The 22364-nt window shown below is 42.6% G+C and overlaps 1 protein-coding gene across 2 annotated transcripts; it reads left to right on the top strand.

Moving 5' to 3' along the window:
• Positions 1-252: 252 nt before the first annotated feature.
• On the top strand, positions 253-22156 carry LOC135539920 (la-related protein 4-like). 2 transcript variants are annotated; one of them, XM_064966179.1, is made up of 17 exons: positions 253-648; positions 5363-5504; positions 5863-6024; positions 6286-6361; positions 6768-6904; positions 9382-9485; positions 9597-9707; positions 12265-12318; positions 13302-13520; positions 14266-14372; positions 14891-14932; positions 15442-15687; positions 16047-16098; positions 16213-16383; positions 16996-17123; positions 17231-17417; positions 17567-22156. In XM_064966179.1, the coding sequence occupies exons 1-17, from the start codon at positions 547-549 to the stop codon at positions 17948-17950; spliced, it is 2424 nt and encodes an 807-aa protein (XP_064822251.1). In that variant the 5' UTR covers positions 253-546; the 3' UTR covers positions 17951-22156. The 2 variants fall into 2 exon arrangements, with proteins under 2 accessions (XP_064822251.1, XP_064822252.1); XM_064966180.1 differs by lacking the exon at positions 14891-14932.
• The last annotated feature ends 208 nt before the right edge of the window (positions 22157-22364 follow it).

Below are 22364 nucleotides of genomic sequence, written 5' to 3'. Positions count from 1 at the left end.
ACTTCTCAAATCTGAGTCTGTTTCTGCTTGGTCTGTTTCGCAAAGTTCCCAGAAGTCTTGCTATGTTGCACCTCTGGGTTTAGAGACTCTGTGACTATAATTAGTTTACAAGCATGATAGCTGTACTTATGGTTTATGATTGACACCGTTTGTTTGCCATTAGTCAATCAACGTTTCAATATGTCAAAACACATGAATGCATCTAACTCGTATTTACGACTTTACAACTGGTCATTACCACCATCCCACTTGGTTATGAAAGCAGCATGAGACCTACTAGAGACAAGGTCAAGTTGTATATTGGTTCAACACGCGGAGAATTGTCAGTGTCGCTTAGCTAAACTTCGAAATGTGTAACGTTATGCCGCCATGATAACGATTTGGTTTGTAACCGATAAATACTAGACGATTGATTATTCTATTTCCTTTTTATTGTGCTATTTGCTCTATTGATTGCAATCCGCTACAAAACATCGCAAGTTGAGCTGCGAGTGATAGCTTTCACTTGGGGGGTGGGGTGGGATTGGATTGTCAGGAGCGGTCCGGATGAGTTCGGAACAGTGTCTGGCGCTACAGCAGAAGGAGGTCAAGTCGGGATCGGACGAACGTGTGCAAGGGGAGATAATATCGAAAGATCAAGGCGGAATGGTAAGTTTGGGCCTTGTGCTAACTTGTCCCCCCCCCCAAAAAAAAATCTTTCAAGTTCCTCATTGATTACTGCATTGTTGATTTTTAGAGCTTGCAAGAAAGACATTTCACTGTACTTGTCCTGACATTAACTTGAAGCTAATCATGTTGCGCTAACATTACTGCAATTCCATTAAACAGTCTGCAGTTGACTGACACTTGCATTGGCAGGTTCTGCCGCGTGTTTCTTAGTTGCCAGTCTGGCGTGTAACCTCTAAGTACACTTTACGGTAACTAACGTTAGCTAACTGTTTTTTTTTGTCGACACGTTAGCAAGCCTAGTAGGTCGACTAGTTCAACTTTAACTAACGTGTTAGATCCAATTATGTAACTCGCTTAGCCGCGTTACTAGTACCTAGTTTTGTAGCTAACGTTAGTTGAGCTAGCAAACACCTGGCGGTATCGTTAGCCTTAGTCGTTCCATGTACCTACATTTCATCCAATTAAACGCTACTGTAACGTCGTTGTGTAACCAAAGACCGAGTGTAACGTCTTTGGTTTAACCCATATAACGTAAACTTGGCTAGGTACAGCAGCTTGCTTAGTTGATTGTTGCTAGCTAACATGGCTAGCAAACGTTAGCTAATTCATGCTAGCTCGTTGGTGGTGTCTGGGTTGGAGGCAGTAGGCAAGGTCTTCAAACTTGACAGTAGGTACAGGCAAAGACGATGGTACAACTAATTGAATTGGGTAACGTTAGCTTGCGACTTTTGGCTTACGTTAATTTACAACATGTTTCATGCAAACAGTAACGTTAGTTAGACATGCAACTGGTTGGTTTCTTCGAATTTGCATAATCGTTTCATGGCGGTAGTATCTTGTTACTCTAGCTAATGTACATTTTCGGTGGTGGTTGAAGGTCCAACGATGGGGGGTGAAACTGATTCTTGATTGGTGTAATGTTTAGTTTACAAAACCTACTAGGCCTAAACCTACTAGAAAGTGGCCAGAAGAAGCTTTGGGAATGTTGGTGAGGAAGAAACCTTAAAAGGAACAAGCTCCTATGTAGAAAATTATGTGTATATAGGCTGAGATGTTCTGCTACCCTGTAAAGCTTTATTGCCTATACTGTTTTGCATTTCACATCTATTCACCGAACCTCATTGAGGTAGATTGATAGTTATGCATTCAGTAGTTAGGCCCTAGGCTAATCGTCCACTTCCTAAGGCTAGACAGCTCTTCCTGACAGTAGGCCTCTGGACTGTTAAATATCTAAGTCCAAGTTATCATACTAACTCCAAAAAAAACAGTAGGTTGAAGTTTTCACTATGGCACTGGGATATTTCACTTCTCTGTTGGGTTAAATGCGGAAGACACATTTCAGTTGAACAACAGGTATCCCCCTTTCAATGTCACCCATTGTCTGAATTGCTTGCAAAAATCTACTCATTGTATTTTGAATTTGTCTTAGGCAGGTCGTGTAATGGATGGGAAAAGTTTGGCGGAAATAACCTGGCAACCAGAGGGTTGTTGATATCAAATCCTAGATGTACTTACCTGCTGCTGTTCCCTTGAAAGGCACTTTACCCACCACAACTCCACGGGTGCCCAGTGTGGCAGCATCCCACACATCTCCAAAACCTGTCTTTTGGGGGAGGGGGTTAAATTCACAGTGGAAGTACAATTTCAGTTGGAACAATTTGTTTTCTTATATTAAAATTGAAGTGATTTGGTGAACCTCACTCGTGATGATTAACTTTGCCTGAGACCTAAAAGAGTTGTTGGCACCCTGAGCTGAAAGTCTTGACATGCAGGAGACCCAGGTTTAAAAAAAACAAACAAACGTTTGTCTCATTGGTACTGCGACATTGTGAGAGGGTCATATGCGAGTGTGGTGATTGAGGTTGTTCAGTGAACCTCATTCCTGTGTTGAGTAACCTTGTCTAAGACCTGAAGACTTGTGCTGGCTCTCCGCAGGCTAAGAATTGTGGCTCATTGTCAGACGTTGGCCTACTTTCTCAGACCAGGATTCTGTTTAACCCAATGGCGTATAAATCATTGGTTCAACCCTTTCCCTCAATCATGTTTTGATGCCCTCTGACATAACTGATGCTATTTGTGGCATTTTTGCTTTCCTGACCACCTCTGTAGCCTGGTCTCAGAGCAAAACATTGTTACTAAAATCTGTTAAACTTCATTTAGTATGTTACATTAGCTTACATTATTTGACCCGTTTAGTATTATATATTACGTTCAATAAGACAATAGGTTACTTAAGGAAAAAACTAAAGTTAGGTGGGCGAATAACGTCTAGCAACCCCAAGGTTGCTTTCCTAGCCACCGTGCTTCTACATCTGCATTGCTTACTGTTTGGTGTCTGGGTTTCTGTATAGCACACTGTGACATCGGCTGATTTTCAAAAGGGCTTTATAAATACATTTTGATAATTTGATCGAGTGTTATGGACAACTTCAGCATTTTAGCTAATTTGCATCTAACCAATTTATAACATTTTTGACATGCGTTTTTCTGGATTTCTTTGTTATTCTGTCTCTCACCGTTAAAATAAATCTACCATTAAAATTATAGACAATTTCTTTGTCAGTGGGAAAACGTACAAAATCAGCAGGGGGTAAAATACTTTTTTTCCCTCACTGTTTCATACTAAATGGAGTGGCATGGATCTTAGTATCATAAAATACGTTTTGCCCTGAGACTAGGTAGCCGTCAATGCTGAAAAATAGGTACTTATGTTATTCCTGGTTGCTCTACAGTGATTGCTATTTTATGTTCTTTGGAATTCAAATCTGCAGTGTATACTCGAGGTCGACCGATTTTAATTATGGCCAATTTTTCATAACGATTGCTAATCTGCTTTTTTGATGCTGATTACATTGCATTCCTGCGTGGCAGGCTGACCACCTGTTACGCAAGTGCAGCAAGGAGCCAAGGTAAGTTGCTAGCTAGTATTAAACTCATCTAATTAAAAAAAATACAATCTTCACACAACTTGTGATTAACTACACATGGTTGATATTACTAGGTTAACTAGCTTGTCCTGCGTTGCATATAATCAATGCACTGCCTGTTAATTTATCATCGAATCTCAGCCTACTTCGCCAAACGGGGGATGATTTAACATTAATGTTATAGAGAGAAATAGTCGACACGTCATAATTCCTATAACTACAACCTAAAACTTCTTAACTGGGAATATTGAAGAACTGGGCATATTGAACCACCAGCTTTCATATGTTCTGAGCAAGGAACTTAAACGTTAGCTTTTTTACATGGCACATATTGCACTTTCTTCTCCATCACTGTTTTTGCATTCTTTGAACCAAATTGAGCATGTTTCATTATTTGAGACTAAATAGATTTTATTGATGTATTAATTTAAAATAACTGTTCTTTCAGTATTGTTATTGTCCTTATGAATATTTCTTATGGGGCAGATTAGATTTTTTTTGGTCCTTCAGTAATCGGTATTGGTGTTGAAAAATCATAATCGGTCAACCTCCAGCATGTTGCTGGAACAGCATGTATGCCTGTCAACATGTGTTCATTCGTTGTTCTATCGGCAGAGGGTAGGTAGCGGAAGAGTTGAACGAGGGTTTTGATTTAAGCGACGCTTCAACCAATTGCGAGAGTTTCTTTGGTGGAGACGAATGTGTGAACGAGAGGTGATGCACAAAGTCAAAGATGGTGGCTAAATGAGTTCACTCACGCAGTTTACCATCGGTGGGGTGGTCGGTTTAAGGGAGTGACTCGCCTAGACACCAATGCGATAGCAGCTGTGTCTGATCTGCTTAGTTTATTGAACCAGGGGGGACAAAAACTGCGAGTTGGGTGTCTCCCTTCCTCTTCAGTCTCTGACGAAGTGTGTCGGAGTCTAACAGTACCATAACCAAAGAAAAATCCATTGAGTACTCATGAAAGCTCCTTCACTGTAGCATGTGCTTACAGTTTGCAGTTTTGGTATTCGTCCTAATGTGAATTGAACTATGTTGTCGAGTTCCACCCATTGTACGTTTTTTATTTAAGTGAGGACCGTCTGGGATTAGCTGGCTACATTAATTGAATCAGTTAGCTGGTGAGTCAGTACAACATTGGGAGGAAATGTTTGGTCTGTTTAGGGGTCTAGTCTAAAGTTAGTCTGGAACTAAATTTTATGTCGCTATAGGAAGCCGGCGTAGCATTCCTGTCAATACACACTACCGTTAATCAATAGTTGCAATTGGGGAATACCGTTATGCTTTAGATCATTGGTGAGCGTGCAAAGTATCAAACTTGTTAAGAAATTGAGATGTAGCTAGTAGGCTACATGTCGCAATTGATTTCAGAATCTTAAGACAACAGCTTGTGTAGTCCTGCCTGGCAGGACATATAATGCCTCCTTTAAATTTAGTCCATTCATTAGCTGGGCAATTTATTTCATTCCCCCCCATTTTTTTTTTCTTCTCTCAATTCATTCCCTTTTTCTGATAGTAAAATGATTACCTATAAACCTTGGAATGTCTTATGTGGAACATTATGCATTCATAACGCATCACTCCAAATGGACTTGCGTAGCCTACGGTTGATTTATGTTTGATGGTATGTGTTTGACAGACAACATTGGCTGTCTTGAAAATGATGCAACTTTGGAATCTGAATGTATGTGTTCTAAATGGATGTTTTGACATTGCCGGACACCTACAGCAGCCTTCAGGAGTTTGTGCTTTTCATCCTACAGGTAACCACAAAGGGAGCAGGTCTGAACCCCAATGCCAAAGTCTGGCAGGAGATCTCTGCACCCCAGAGCCAAGTCCCAGATGAGGGCATAGAGGGCCCCTACTTGCTCCAGATGACCCCTAACTCTGCTGATGTCACTGAGGGTGAGGGCCAATTTAAATGCACCCTGGAGTTTTTATTTCACCACTACATGCATACACAGGCCTTCATAGATCTGTCACCAGACGAGCAATAGCTTGAACAGATTTCTCTCAAATTCTGTACACGTCGTGTTAAGCACGTGGTTTTAGGCTTTTTATTTGCAGAGTTCAGAGGGTACAATGGCCCTTTTTGGAAGGACTATTAATCAAGGCCTGAGATCATCCTAACCCTGCTCTGTGGAGGCACTGAAAACCAAGCTCTGTTATGAGACTGGATTACATAGCCTCCCTGGTTCAACCTTGACAGTCTTTCTCCATTCAGACTCGTATTGACCACATGACTCTCCCCTCTTCCTCCCAGGTTACTCAGAGGTCCCTCCTACTGAGGCTAAGGGGTATGGCATGGGGTACTCGGACCCCTCCTTGGACAGCAGTGCCCCTGCACCCACAGAGGGGGTAGTGAACGGCATGGACCCCCCTGAGCTGGGATACCCTCTCTATGACCCTGTGACCGGTTCAGCAGGTCAGTAGCAGTCCTTTGGTCAGCTCCCTCTGGGTCAGATGCTTTTGAGATGCCATGCTCTGATCTGGCGTTGAAGGGAATTGGATACATTACGTTTCTAAGTATTGTCATTGAGTGTTACATCAATTAATTTCATAATGATTAGATGTAATGATCCGAGATGTAAGGCTTTGGCCAACCTTTCCAATGCACAAGGGCTGGTACTTGTAGAATTGCAGCCTTGAGTCAAACATGAATTTTGATCTGAAATTGTTTGTGTAGTGGAGGAAAAGCAGCCCCTCTTAGAGGTGAGCATCAGAGAGTGTCTGAAGAAACAGCTGGAGTTCTGCTTCTCCAGGTGAGTAACTGCTTTTGAGAGCCTATTTCAGATGGTTATGACTTAAATACAGTCAGAATTGAAATGTCTATCGTTGAACTAAGAAATGCTGGTGTTATAGTGTATTGAGTAGACCTTGGATTTGTACCCTCGGTGATCAGCATCGCGCTTGGAAGGACCCAGGAGCGCTTTGACTGGAGGGCTATCCTCTTCATATCTCTCAATCTATTCACTCTATCTTTCCGACTCCTTCTTCCCCTCTTTCCCCCTAGCTCCGTCAGCACAGTGTGACTGACCTAATGACTATGAGATTATGAGTTCTGAGGGGAACAAGGAAAAGAAACATGGACATATGAGTGTGTGATTTTGATATCTTCGTAACAGACATGGCGTGTTGGTTTCTCATGCCGTGTTGCTGTCTCTTCAGAGAGAATCTGTCCAAGGACTTGTACCTGATGTCCCAGATGGACAGTGACCAGTTTATCCCCATCTGGACCATCGCCAGCATGGAGGATGTCAAGGTCCTCACCACTGACATGGACCTGATTCTGGAGGTGCTACGAGGTACAAACCCATGTCTTTAACCCTGTGGGAGTGGGGAGAACTGAGGAAATAGCCTGTCTGGATAGGCTTATAGCTGTAGCCTGCTACAAGAATGGTCTGAACCCAGCTCAGATGGCTGGCTAAAAATCCTGCATAAGAACACTTAGCATACAAGCTGGGAACGAGATTAGTGGTAGAAGTAACAATGCGATGGCTGTAACGCCACCAGTAGATGCATTTATAATTGTATAGAGGAATAATAATGCCAATTGTGGTAGTCAAACTTAAAACAAGGTAGTATAGTGCCTTGCAAAAGTATTCATCCCCCTTGGTGTTTTTCCCATTTTGTTACATCACAACTTGTAATTTAAATAGCTTTTTATTTGGCTTTCATGTAAGGGACACATACAAAATAGTCCAAAATGGGGAAGTGAAATTTAAAAAATTACTTGTTTAAAAAAAACCCGTTAGTGGTATGTGCATATGTATTCACCTACTTTGCTATGAAGCCCCTAAATAAGATCTGGTGCAACCAATTACCTTCAGAAGTCACATTAGTTAGATTGCACACAGGTGGACTTCATATAAGTGTCACAATCTCAGTATATATATATATATGTATATATATACACACACACACACACACCTGTTCTGAAAAGCCCCCAGAGTCTGTAACACCACAAGCAAGTGTTACCAAGGAGCTCTCTAAACAGGTCAGGGACAAAGTTGTGGAGAAGTACAGATCAGGGTTGGGTTATAAAAAAATATCTGCAACTTTGGCCATCCCACAGAGCACCATTAAATCCATTATTAAAACATGGAAAGAATATGGCACCACAACAAACCTGCCAAGAGAGGGCCTCCCACCAAAACTCACAGACCAGGTAAGAAGGGCTTCAGAGGGGCAACAAAGAGACCAAAGATAATCCTGAAGAAGCTGCAAAGCTCCACAGCGGAGAATGGAGTATCTGTCCATAGGACCACTTTTAGCCGTACACTCCACATAACTGGGCTTTACGGAAGAGTGGACAGAAAAAAGCCATTGCTTAAAGAGAAAAATAAGCAAACATGTTTGGTGTTCGCCAAAAGGTGTGTAGGAGACTCCCCAAACATATGGAAGAAGGTACTCTGGTCAGATGAGACAAATGGAGTTTTTTGGCCATCAAGGAAAACGAGGGCAAACCAACACCTCTCATCCCCCCCGAGAATACCAATGTTTTTCATTGGCACTGGGAAACTGGTCAGAATTGAAGGAATGATGGATGGCGCTAAATGCAGGGAAATTCTTGAGGGGAAACCTGTTTTAGTCTTCCAGAGATTTGAGATTGGGCTGGAGGTTCACCTTCCAGCAGGACAATGACCCTAAGCATACTGCTAAAGCGACACTCGAGTGGTTTAAGGGGAAACATTTAAATGTCTTGGAATGGCCTAGTCAAAGCCCACACCTCAATCCAATTGAGAATCTGTGTTATGACTTAAAGGTTGTTGTATACTTGCGGAACCCATCCGACTTGAAGGAGCTGGAGAATTTTTGCCTTGAAGAATGGGCAACAATTCCACTGGCTAGATGTGCCAAGCTTTATAGAGACATACCCCAAGAGACTTGCAGCTGTAATTGCTGCAAAAGGTGGCTCTACAAAGTATTGACTTTGGGGGGGAGAATAGTTGTGCACCCTCAAGTTTTCCCTTTTCCCCCCCTTGTTAAACAAACATATTTTGCATCTTCAATGTGGTAGGCATGTTGTGTAAATCAAATTATAGAACCCCCCCTCCCCCCCAAAAAATAAATATATATTTTAATTCCAGGTTGTAAGGCAACAAAATAGGAAAAATGCAGGTAGGTGAGGAAATTGCATTTGGAACTTCTTGATCTAGTTGAAAGTTAACCTTAAATTATGGATTTTCAAGCACTTTGGGTAGGTATGCCATGAACCTGGCTTTGGGAGCAAACTCACTCAAAGGCAAGAAAATAGTCCTCAGTGTCATTATTGGAAAAGGCTCTAGTAAATCCTAGTGGGTGATATTTCTGACACATTGTTCAGGGGTCGCATTAGCTTTCAGAAGTTTGCTGCCAAATTGTCTTAGAATGAAAAAGCAAGTTTCTTTTTTTTCTTCTTTCTTCCAAAAATGATGCATGGCGATCATATTTCAAATGTTTATCATAGAATGCAGCCAGCTACATTTCCTAACTTTTCAAGCAAAACATTAATCTTGCATTTTAACTGGCTACCTAAGAAGAACTGTACTGGAGAAAAATAGCCTTCACATCAGTCAGAGTGCTGGTGATCCAATGGCGAGAGCAAAGATATTTCATCCAGGTGGAGAAGTGCAACTCCGTTGCAACTGTATGAAGTGTGAAATTAGTCTCTCTTCATTCATGATTTGACGTGAACCCTAACTGTATTTTATTTTTCAGCGTTTTACTTTTTCCTTTCCGGCTAGAAAAAATGCAAAATCCTCCGTTAATGAGACCCCTTGGTTGATGTGTGTGGTTTCAGCCTCGCCCATGGTGCAAGTTGATGAGAGTGGGAAAAAGGTTCGGCCCAACCACAAGCGCTGCATCATCATTCTGAGGGAGGTGCCCGAGACCACACCGGTGGAGGTAACCAAATGGGAGAATTCATGTTTTTACAATTTACCCTAGCTGTGACAAATATGGTTATTTTGTTGAACTGTAAAACCCTCATCTTCCCTCTATTTCCTTTTCCTTCAGGAAGTGGAGACCCTCTTTAATAATGAAAACTGCCCCGAAGTGCTTAGTGTTGAATTTGCGGCCAATAACAACTGGTACATCACGTTCCGGTCGGACACTGATGCACAGCAGGTAGTTTCACATTCTTAACTAGCGATGGGGGAAAATCGATAGTTACATATCCCAATAGTATTGTGGATCATATCAGTACTTTGACCCCAGTATCGTTGTTGCTAGGTGGTGTTAGCTAGTGCTAGTGTCATGGGAATTCAGTACTGAGAGAGATTTGCTAATATCTTCAAAAAATTATTTGTATTTAATATAAGTTAATTACTGCAATAATGAGGCTGCCCCCCCTAACCTTTACACAAATGCAGAGTACTTAGATATCCAGATATCAGCAAAAAAAGAAACGTCCCCTTTTTCAAGACCCTGTCTTTCAAAGATAATTTGTAAAAATCTAACTTCACAGCTCTTTATTGTAAAGGGTTTAAACACAAGGGTTTCCCATGCTTGTTCTGTTCAATGAACCATAAACAATTAATGAACATGCATTTGTGGAACGGTCGTTAAGACACTTACAGCTTACAGACGGTAGGCAATTAAGGTCACAGTTATGAAACCTTGGGACACTAAAGAGGCCTTTCTGACTCTGAAAAACACCAAAAGAAAGATGCCCAGGGTCCCTGCTCATCTGTGTGAATGTGCCTTAGGCATGCTGCAAAGAGGCATGAGGACTGCAGATGGGACCAGGGCAATAAATTGCAATGTCCGTACTGTGAGATGCCTAAGACAGTGCTACAGGACGGACAGCTGATGGTCTGCCACTGCAAGGACAATGTGTAACAACGCCTGCACAGGATCGGTCCATCCGAACACACCTGCGGAACAGGTAGAGGATGGCAACAACTGCCCGAGTATCACCAGGAACGCACAATACCTCCATCAGTGCTCAGACTGTCCGCAATCGGCTGAGACGCTCGACTGGAGGCTTGTAGGCCTGTTAGGCAGGTACTCACCAGACATCACCGGCAACAACGTCGCCTATGGGCATAAACCCACCGTTGCTGGACCAGACGGGACTTGTAAAAAGTTCTCTTCACTGGCGAATCGTGGTTTTGTCTCACCAGGGGTGATGGTCGGATTTGCGTTTATCGTCGAAGGAATGAGCATTACACCGAGGCCTGTGCTACATTTTTTTTTTTTGGGGAGGTGGAGGGTCTGTCATGGTCTGGGGCGGTGTGTCACAGCATCATCAGACTGAGCTTGTTGTCATTGCAGGCAATCTCAACGCTGTGCGTTACAGGGAAGACATCCTCCTCCCTCATGTGTTTCCTTTCCTGCAGGCTAATCCTGACATGACCCTTCAGCATGACAATGCCACCAGCCATACTGCTCGTTCTGTGCGTGTTTTCCTGCAAGACAGGAATGTCTGTGTTCTGCCTTGGCCAGTGAAGAGCCCGGATCTCAATCCCACTGAGCACGTTTGGGACCTGTTGGATCGGAGGGCTAGGGCTAGGGCCACCCCCCCTCCAGAAATGTCCGGCAACTTGCAGGTGCGTTGGTGCAAGTGTGGGGGGTAACATCTCACAGCAAAGAACAGGCAAATCTGGTGCAGTCCATGAGGAGATGCACTGCAGTACTTACTGACTGTTACTTTTGACCCCCCCGCCTTTGTTCAGGGACACATTATTCAATTTCTGTTAGTCACATGTCTGAATCTTGTGCTCATAAAAATATTTACAAATGTTACGTTTGCTGAAAGTAAATGCAGTTGACAGTGAGAGGATGTTTTTTTTGCTGAATTTATATCTGACATATCAATGCTAAGTCATGGTTGGTTCACCCCCCCCCCAACATGCAGACCAGGGAGCGTTATAAGCCACTCTGGGTTCATTCTGTTATCTGCACGTGGGTTGTTGTCTTAACCCCACCCTGGCTTAGTTTCCCCGATGCAAGAGTGATTTAGAGACCATGAGGAATTGCTCTACACTCCTCCTGGCTATCTCTGTTACACCCACCACATCTTGTCTATGCAATGCAGTCTTCAACTCATTTGTCAGCTCAAGCCATCTCCAGTGACCATACACCTAGATTAGCTGCAGGGAACTAGAGTGGAGACCTTAAACAGACTAACAGGACAGAAATATCCTCCTATTTGTTAAGTATTAATTGCTAACTATTAATATCAAACAAATCAGGTGAATGTGTAATTTTCTATCACACTTGTCAGCACAACCTGTGCTGAAACACTGGTGTTTTTCATCCTATAGCTTGTTCTTCTAGTTTTGAAATAGTGTGCCAATGTGTTTTCAGCATTTTATTTCCATGAGTGATCAAAACAAATGTTCTCATGCTCTCGATTGTCTCCCTGCAGCAGACCATAGTGAGAAATGATTGGAACATCATCGCAATATAGAATCACAGTGCATATAGAATTGATATATAGTGTATCGACACCCAAGTATCGTGATGTCCCTGGCCATTCCCAGCCCTATTCACAACTATCCGTAGTCAGTGAAAATGACTTGCAAATTCCAAGTCCTCATTCAATGTTCACATTGTTTTTTTTGCGATTTGTGGGGAGAGAATGTATGCACTCATTAGTTAAGTCGCTCTAGATAAGAGCGTCTGCTAAATTACTCAAATGTAAATGTACTTTTATTTATTCTCGCTTCTCATTCCTCAGGCCCACAGATATCTAAGGGAAGAAGTGAAAACATTTCAGGGAAAACCCATCATGGTTAGTACATTTTTCTTTTCTCACGTAAGACATGCTTTTCTTTGATCAGATTTAATTTAGTCAAGGGCAGGCAATGCGTAACATAAGTCAACTGTACAGCTCTGACATCAGCTGATAGGAGTTGGGGGAATGTGGTGCTGTACCTCCCTCACTGTTCTGCAGTCAGCTTTTATGAGGTCAAGTCACTGAGTTTTAGAGGGGGTTGCTGTCTCATTGCCGAGAGCTTGTGGCTGAGCTGTGACTACACGACGGCAAGGTCACCTTGAGTTTGTGCCTGCATAAGGATCCGATAAGGAAGGCGAGGCCAGCCAGGCTGCAAGCAATTTCTCTCTCCCTCTGTTATATTAGTCTGAATTCCATCTCCCACATTCAAGAAGATATGACATTGTCCACATTTCATTCAACCACTCTTTAGCAGTAGTTATTTTTGATCCTACTTAATTTAAGAGCGACTGACAATGTGTATTTCATAGTCATTCATTGACCTTCGACAACTTCAATTTGATTTGGTGCGCTAGATCAAGTAGCTTAATGCATTAAACTCCGGCAAAAGCGAAGCCCGCAGTGTTGATCATTGTGCTTGCAAGGACCCAGGAGCACTGTGACTGTGGAGGACTCCTCTTCGGCTCTCTAAATCTCTCTTGTCTCCTCTCTGACCTTTCTCCCTTTTTTTTTTTTCATCCCCTCTCTACACCTCTTCCTCCCTCTGTTAGCACAGTGTGACTGACCTAATGATTGAGTTCTGAGGGGAACAAGGAGCATAGCCTCCATTTCCTTCTCTTTGTAAATGGCAGAGTGGGGACTCAAATCATGTGAAGCATATTTTAATCTTGAATTTGTTTATTCAATGGACTGCATGTTGTACTGAGTCAATGTGTGCTAACATGTCAAGTGTTCGTAATTCATTCCCACCCTCTTTGCATTCCTCCACACACATCTCCCTTTCCCCACCTGTCTGTCTCGCTCTCTTTTCCTCTGTCCAGGCTCGTATCAAGGCCATCAACACATTCTTTGCAAAGAATGGCTACCGTAGCGTACTGGACTCCAGTGTGTACAGCCAGCAGGGCCAGTCTCAGTCCCAGTACACCTCTACACACCACTACATGCAGCAGGTGTTCAGCCCCCAGCAGCAGTACCCTCTCTACCCCCTGGTGCCCCCCACCTGGAACCCATCGCCTGCCCCTTATTTCGAGACCCCACTGGTAAGGCCCAGATGAATGTGGTTCCCTGTTCAAATCTAATTTTATTTGTCCCATGTGCCGAATACAACAGATGTAGTAGACATTACAGTGAAATGCTTACTTATGAGTTCTTCGCCAATAATGCATTTCAAGAAAGGGAGTAAGTAAACGTTTTCCTAACGCAAAAAAATAAAAATTAACACTATAGAATTACATAAGAATAACGAGGCTATATACAGGGGGTACGGAGGTAATTTGTACATAGGGGTAAAGTGACTAACTCATATTGTATTACACTTGGTTATAAGATCTGTTCATTCCTAGGCTGACCAGCCCATCCAGATCATGTAATGGAGAGTGTGGCGGTTGCTTATCATGGGAACAATGGTGTTTGTTTACCTGTGGCTACACGGTTCTGATCAAAGAGATCAAATTGAGTCCAGTTTTCAGCAAATGGCTCCTTTCTTAAAATAAAGACATGTGACCCAGTGATGACAGGTCAAAGTGCATAGAGTGGTTTCAGGCTGGAAGACAAGCCACTTGTCCTGTTCAGACTCATATGAATATACCATGTGTCAGCTGTAACACACACCCTTAACCTTGCAATCTGGGGTGCGAGTGGTCATGACATTTAGTAATGTCGCACTGTCAGGATCAGCTGTTCCTGTAAGAGCTGTGTCGTAACTGAGGTGATTAACCTTTGTCATTGACTGGCTACACTGAGTGATCGTGGGTGGCATTTTTTTTCCCCTTCTCTTTCATCCAGGCCCCGTTCCCCAACAGTGGCTTTGTGAATGGCTTCAGCGCCCCTGGGAACTACAAGACTGGCACCTGTCCCCTGGGCCTCGGACGATCGCCCTTCAACAGCAACCGGTAGGTGTTTTCGCTCAGGGCAAGAACCCCCATCCGGCTTCAACTTGATCCTTTATCAAATGGCTTTGACCCAATGATGACACATTGATGCGCATAGAGGTGCTTCAAGCTGTGAGATGAAGGCTTTTGGGTTTCTTTCTCCTCCCTCCCTCCTACTTTTCTTACCAACTCTCTCTTGCGCCCCAAAGTCACTAGTCTCCACACTTGACCCGATGAGCGTTAAGATTATGAGATCTGAGGGTTCAAACAGGTGTTTGGTCATACAAAGTGGGCCATTTGAATTCCGACACAGCCTTACAAAATGAGATGCATTCTGACATTCTGTTTAAATAAAATAAAACAGCCGGGTTGACTAGCACTGGGGTGGTTGTTGTAATTGAGCAGACGATGTGATTTAGTACATATATGATTCATTTTTATGTTCCTGAACAAAATAAGACAAATTATATTTGTTAGTCGTTTTTTGGGGTCTGCTGTCATGAATAACTTGTTGCCTTTTACTTCCCCCTGTCCCACAGTGTCCCCCTCTATTCCAGAAAGAATGTAATCAATGCCTTCAGGTATAAACAGTTATCAATCACGTTGTCAGTTGATGCTCCCCCCCCACCTCTATTTCATCCATTCTCATTCTAAAACATACACATTAGCAAGATAGATAATGCAACATGAAACTATCAATTTTAATGCTACAGTGTAGTGTCCTTGAACTGTGGCAACCCTCAACTGATATTTGAGAAAGCTAGCGTAACTCACAAATGACGGTATATGAAACCGAGAGCTCAGGGATTAAATTCAAGTTTGCACTTTGACTACAAGATGCAGAAAGTTCATTACCATCAGTGTGTGCTTAGCAAACAAAAACCCTTCCCTTAGTATTCTATACAGTAACATAGTTACAATATTAACCATCTTAATGTTTAATGTCCTTATCCTTTCCATATCTGCATGAATCTTACTGGAACAGCTCTAGCTGTTTTGTGATCAAGTTATTGTATCTTTAGACTGAATGATGGCTAGCAGTTATGCCTGGTGAGAATGAGATCCAGTTATGACTGATTTCCTTCCTCAGGAACCATGTGAAGAGCCAGCCCCAGCCATGTGATGAAACCCTACTTCCATCTGTGACCCCCGTACCCCCCCTGGTGGATGGCCTGTCTGGCCCCTCCAGCCCTCAGCCACCCCGCATGACTGGGGCTCCCCTGATTAGCACCCCTGAACCTGGCTCTGCTCTCACCTCTTACTGCCTCAGGGACACCCTCCCACTGGCTTCAGAGGGGATGTCTAACGGAGACCTGGGCATTGCTGGCAGAAGCAGGTCAGTCTCCACAGACAACAAACGGACACACCCACAACCTGCTCATACATGAAATGCCATCATCACATTTGGCCTTTACCAGATGGCTTTGACCCTATGATGACAAATCAATGCGCATAGAGGTGCTTCCAAGTTGTAGGATGAAGACTTTTGGGTTTCACTCTCCTCTTTCTTTCGCTCAAACTCTCTTCTATCCCACCCACTGTCACTAGTCTATACACTTGACCCGATGAGCTGTAAGATTATGAGATCTGAGGGTTCAAACATGTCTTTTTTGGCCATACAAATCCTTCTCAGAACCGCAACCATGCCTTTTACTCTTGGGCTTCTTATGCTCATCTTGGTGATCATGTTTGTAGGAGAGGCAGCTACCGAGGGATGCGCAGAAGGAGAGAGGACGAGCGGCTCATGGTCAGTTACGTTTTTCATAATTTCCACTTCTGTCACTTGTATTCTACACCCTATCTGACCCCAAGCGCAGTTGGATTGAAGCTAAAAACATGTTTCTTGTGTGTGGGTTTACAGAGGCCCATCCCTCTGAGCGAGGTTAAGGTTCCACAGCCCAAATTTGACTTGGCAACCTCCAACTTCCCTCCGTTGCCTGGGTGTACGGTCAGCCTGCAGGGAGAAGAGCCCGTGCTGGAGACGCGCATGTCTGACGTGGTGCGGGGTGTTAAGGTGGTGACCAGTGACAAAGTAAGGAGAAACTCTTAATGCTATTGCACTTTTTTTCTTGACACAAACAAATAGGCTTACTAACTGGTTATAATTGTTTTTCCTGGTCAGGCCACTTAACCCCAACTCTTACATCTGGCAGGTAGCCTAGTGGTTAAGAGCGTTGGGTCAGTAACGACAGGTTGCTGGTTTTAATTTTGAGCCGACTAGATGAAACTGCCTATGCTCTTGAGCAAGGCACTTATCCGGTACCAGAGCGCCAAGTCTAGGTCCAAGAGGCTTCTACTATATATATTACCTCAACTCACCGGTGCCCCACACATTGACTCTGTACCAACTGGTACCCCTGTATATAGCCTTGCTACTGTTATTTTACAGCTGCTCTTTTTTTAAATAAAATGTTTTCTTAACTGGATTGTTGGTTAAGGGCTTGTAACTAAGAATTTCACTAAGGTCTACACCTGTTTTATTTGGTGCATGTGACAAATACAATTTGATTTGAACCCTAATGTGCTCCTGTGGTGTTGCCCTGTATAAGCATGTCACTAAAATGTAATCACTTTCTCATTGTGGTCTCAACCAAATGCCATGTTATTTTTTTCCTCCAAATCAACTTTCCCATCTCATTTCCAGCCTGAGGTGAATAAGGAGTCTGTGGCCCCTCCTGTTAGTACCCAGGAGCGAACTGGGAGCGCGCCCAGTCCTGTCATACCAGCCCTCAAACCCCCCACCCCTCTAGTTGTGCAGCCCCATGTTCCAAGGTATAGTCTTCCTCTGGTTTACAGTCACAAAGATGTGCTGTAGGGATTTCTAAGATATTTAAATGTTGGAAATAAACCTTAATAGAAATCTTTTCTTCTGTCTGCAGTGTTGCTCACCCGGTAGAGAAGCCTGAGCCACATGTCCAAAGGGAGGCTGCTAGAACCCCCACACCACCCTCTTCTTTGCCAACCCCATCACAGCCCGCTGCTGCTACCAAACCCACCCCTATCCCCACCAGCAGTCAGTCCATCTCCACGACAACACCAGTCCCCGCTGCCCCCACTACCACACCGGTAAGACTTCACTCACTACCTGGCTGATTTCACTGGATAGATAATGCATTGGATATGTCAGTTAACACATCTGGTTGAAAAGCTGTTCTACCTATTATTTTTCTCCTCCCCCTATTCTGTTTCCTTTCTGTATTTCACCATCCAACCAGGAGCCAAGGAAGCTGAGCTATGCTGAGATGTGCAAGCGGCCAGCCACCCAGCTCCCAGCCCCCAGCACCTCTCCCAACCCTCCCATCACGTCTGCCAGCCAACCCCTGCAGGAGCTTCGGGTCAACAAGGCCGACGAGCCTGCCGCCTCCAGCAGCAGCAATGGCGACAGGCCAGAGAAACCTGAGGGGTCTGGAGAAGGCCTGCCCCTTCGTGACCCCCTGGGCACATACCGTTCAGGTAACGGCCCTGCCCGATCCGGAGGGATGGGCCTAAAGTACCGGGATCAGCAGCGTGGTGCCTCTATGAGACAACGGATCTCCCCTCACGGCTGGGCTAGAGGGAGTGGGAAGGAACAGAACATTCCACCCCGGTCGCCGAAGTAGTTTAAACCACAACCAACAGACTAACAGGAAAACAAACATCTCTATATGTTAAGACAGAAATATATGAATATATATGATTGGATGAAAGAACATGTGCGTTCTTAATCTAGAAGACCCTCCTGGAGCTCAGTCGGACACACACTGACCTTTGTTTGGGAAAACACTGAAAGCGGTAATCATTTTAAGTGGGGGTGAACATGAGTGTCACAACACAAACTGAAGGACTTGTTTGAAAGAACAGTGAGATGCTGACATGTGGCCTCACCTTGGTTAGCTTGAAGAATGGGCCCTCCGCTAAATCAATTAATTTTATTTTTATGTGAAAGTGGGGTTTGAGAGAAGGGGGACAAATGTATGGAAAGTAAAGCCTTGTATCTCAAATACCAGTAGTTGCAAAATAAGAAACAACAGTTGAGCTGTTAGCAAATCTAGTTTATATGCAACAAAGCAAAAGATGTGGATATCCACCGATATGACAACTGAGTTGATACTACTTCCTTTTAAAAAATTATATTGAGGGAGGGATTAGTAGTGTATTGTTCATTAACTGTGTGGAAATGTGCTTTTATGAAGGTTGGAAGCAAGAGATGGCCACATGGTTCAGGAGTTGTTCTGAGAGTTGGGAAACCTGTCAAGTCAAGCTGCACATTCATTTAGGTGAAGAAACAGTCTTCGACATGTCTGCTTTTAGTCTGGAATTTAAAAAAAGTTTTAACCAGTGGGGAAATGTGAATTAAAATCGATGCATTTCTTTTCATGGTTGACGGAAAATGTTGGTACACCCTTGCGTAAGTACAACATTGAAAATGTTACAATAGTGCATGAATACTTGAGCAGTGCAAATTTGGGGAAGTGTTTGTATAGTCAGACTGATGTAACTGAATTGTTATATTTTTTTTATCTTCATTTACTCTTTCTTCCATACAGATGGTTAAATGTTTGGCTGTGTATGTCATGGGTAAAGGCTCATAGAGGGAGTAGTCTTCCCTTAGTTTAGACATTCAGCTATTGAGACTCACATCCTAGACACTAATGGTGTATGTAACTGGCTGGCTTTTCATGAATTCTACAGTGTTGTACATAGCCATTTAAGAAGAGCAGTTAAAAAAATAAAAGCTGTGGCTTGAGTAGAAGCTGTACCTATTGTATTAATCTTTACAATTCTATTTCCCAACCTATGTGGTCAAATGCAGGTTCAGCATTGATATATATACTTTTATTTTATGTCTTGAAAGTCAAATAGAAACCCTTCCACCCCCGATATCTGTTCAGTTCAACGTGTTCTATTACCATATCTGTGCAACAGCCTCCCGGGTAGTCTTTCATGCATTTTGGTTGGTTGTATCATGTAGAGTAGGCTAGATGGTATTTCAGAGTAGTAATGGCAGATTTAGTGCAATGGTATCCCAAGCATGAAACTGGTCTCTGGAATTCGATGTATTCAAACTTGCTCATTTAAAATGGCAAAAATAGGCCTGAATTCTGAAGCAAGTGAATACTCAATTCTCATTAGGCCGTGTCTAGATTTAATAGTTAATACTGTTTTAGTATTCTGATCATAGTCCTATAATCATGGATTTCTGAACGCGTCATGCATCTACGTGTAAAATGTCTGGTGTCCGTATGCCCTTTTCCCGCGCTACATTAAAATGCTAGTATGCGTCTACGAACGGTGGAATAGGTCAAGTATGACAACACAATTGATGGCTGTAGCTACCAAGCAACGCTAAGGGGATTGCAAACGGGTTAACAACACTAGCCAAACATTGTTTTCCAAAATATTAGCTAGCTGGCTAGCATTTGAGTCCAGAAAACACGTTCCTTGCGTTAGAGGAACGTATTTCCTCAAGTTAAATTGAAATGGTGCCTCCGTCCCAAAACAAGTTTTCTGGAGACGTTTGGGTGGAGGGCTAATGACGTCGATCACTGTATGCGCTTTCGGTAGGCTGATTGCGTCAGGATTAGATGGTTATTTTTCTACGTACGTGTCATGTTTTGATTTTCTCTTGGATATGCATTAAAATATTCAAATCTAATTATGTTTGAGGTCTGTACATGTCAATTGATTGCTAAAAGAAAACTTGAGAGTATTTGTCGTTCACATGTCACTGATTTTGTATTTTGTAAAACATTTTTAGGAACTCAGGTGGTCTCAATGTAATGTTTAGAGTTAGAATAGTGATTACAAAAGGTACAATTTAGACATTTTGGTTGGGCATAAGCAGTTTTCCCCTTGTCAGTCACTCTTAGCCATGTCAGCAAATACTTTTTAGATTGGTAAATTAGTCTAGCAGGCTATCTAAACTTGTATTAGCACTGACGAAACCCACCAGGCATGCAGGGCACTGATTTTGTTAATCACTCTCACTTGGATCTCATGTTAACATTGCATAAGTCATTGCACAATGTAGAATTAGTCTAGCAGGAAATTGGCTTTAACACTGCACAGATTCCTCTCCATCCCATGGCAGTATATGTTTTATAAATTTGCAAAACTCTCTCTGCCCCATGGCAAAAGGTGTATAATTTAGGAAATTTAACTTTAAAATTAAATTATTTCTCTCTGCTGTCAAGAGGGGGTGCATCATTCTCACCTAACCAAATTACGCTGCGGGGCCCCAAAAGGGTGCATCTTTTCATGAGTGTGGGTCCCAGAAAAACATGATCTAAATTGGGTCCCAGGCTGAAAAAGTTTAAGAACCCCTGCTTTAGAGTGATGTCTTCAAATATAAATGTTAGAGTTGACTAGATGTGGTGGGCATCAATCTTAATATCTGTTCTCTCTATGCTCTTACAAACTCATAATTCATCCTTTTTGTGTGTGAATGGATTGAACATCTGGACCAAAGTCAAGCAAGCAAAAATACAATTTTGGGAACTTGCTCAAATCTGTGTGGGAAGTGGCGATCAAATGTTGCTGAAATGGCATTGGCCAGTCATGGCTTGATGTTTGAGAGAAGCCACTTCATAAGTGGTCTGAATTTTCTTGTACCGATTTTGCGCCTAGCAGGCTAGTCTTTAGTCTGTTTGTTAGATGACTGTTGCAATTTTATTTTTTCTCTTTCTGGTCTGCTGTATTAGTGAGCACATTTAGATTAAATGTTTTGAGAGTTCTGCAGTTTGACATTTTTAAAATGTATTGTAACTAATATACCTTTTTTTTGTGGCTTTCCCCCCCCTAAAATGGTTGATGTAATAGTTGAGTTCAATATCTGATTTGAGACTTGGCTAAAGTGAATTCGGTGCATTGCCTGGGTGCTAGCAGTGCAGTAACATGTTATCTATGTAATCACTGGGCCTGTACTGATTTTTATATTTTACATCCATTTACTGGCTAAACTACAAGCAGGTAGTGGTGTTGGGGAATGAAATGCATTAACTTTTGTTTTAAAATCTCCCATGTTGTGTAAAATCTTTCTAGATGTCTAAAGAAAAGGTGTTTTTAGCAGGCTTCCTGAAGTTATTACAGGAGTAGGGGTTTATTTCTATTTTACTGTTGATTGTTCTAGCATTTCTCTACTGGGACAAGTGTTTTTTTTAGGGGGTGCAGGTGGGACATAGTAACAGAAGTGGGGTGTGAGACACTGAATTACTGATTTAGTAGAGGTCTGATCAGAAGTTAAAATAAAGTACATGTTTTGGCCTTTCTGATAATGTTTCTGGGTCCTGTGCTTGCAATGATTTTTGCTGTCTGTGTATTTTAAATGTTTGCCATGCTCAGTAGTTCTGTGGTCTTGTACCAGATGTCTGTATTAAGATGTTTCAGGGTGCTTGTATGACTCTTCACCAGTCCTACTTTTACTGTCCCCAAAAATATTTCAGGCCTAACTAAAATTCCAGTGCCTTCTCCAGTGTTGAGGTTTCCTTCTCTGCAAAGTAAAAGTAACATGAACACTTTAATTTGGTACACGGCAGGTTTTTTTGGTTTAGTGGACAGACAAATACATGGCTCACACTCAGAATTTATACATTAAACTTTTGTGTGTAGGCTGTCACAAATTAATGTATGCGCCTCGCATGACAATGCTGAAATTGTAATACGCTGCTTCAACATAACAGCTCTTTTGAAAACCAGTGAAAAGGTGAAGCAAGTCGGTTGGTGTGAGCAGGAATATATACATACCGGTTTACTGTCGTGAATGTATCATTGCAAACATGTACGAGAATAAACATTTTAAACACCATTGTATTTACTGAATCAAACTAGTGTGGCAATATTGTTTTGTCATTGTAGTGAAGTCCAGAAATATATATTTGTTTGGTGTTTGTCCCAAATGTCACTCTGTTCCCTAGGGCCCTACTCTCAGACTGTCATCAGGTTACAGCCTCCGGTCTTAACCTTTTTGAAAATCAAGAGACGAGAGAAAGATACCTTAAGACATAAGCACAACATTCGCACAACAGCTACAAATAC

This window comes from Oncorhynchus masou, chromosome 5 (genome assembly GCF_036934945.1).
Source record: "Oncorhynchus masou masou isolate Uvic2021 chromosome 5, UVic_Omas_1.1, whole genome shotgun sequence".
Lineage (NCBI taxonomy): Eukaryota > Metazoa > Chordata > Actinopteri > Salmoniformes > Salmonidae > Oncorhynchus > Oncorhynchus masou.
This window is presented reverse-complemented; position numbering and strand designations above follow the sequence as displayed.

Excerpts from the sequence above, each read along its gene's own strand:
- LOC135539920 (XM_064966179.1), top strand. The coding sequence starts at position 547 with ATGAGTTCGGAACAGTGTCTGGCGCTACAGCAGAAGGAGGTCAAGTCG. Across the intron at positions 12,319-13,301 it reads TTCAGGGAAAACCCATCATG|GCTCGTATCAAGGCCATCAA; the intron begins GTTAGTACATTT and ends TCCTCTGTCCAG. Across the intron at positions 14,933-15,441 it reads AATGTAATCAATGCCTTCAG|GAACCATGTGAAGAGCCAGC; the intron begins GTATAAACAGTT and ends TTCCTTCCTCAG.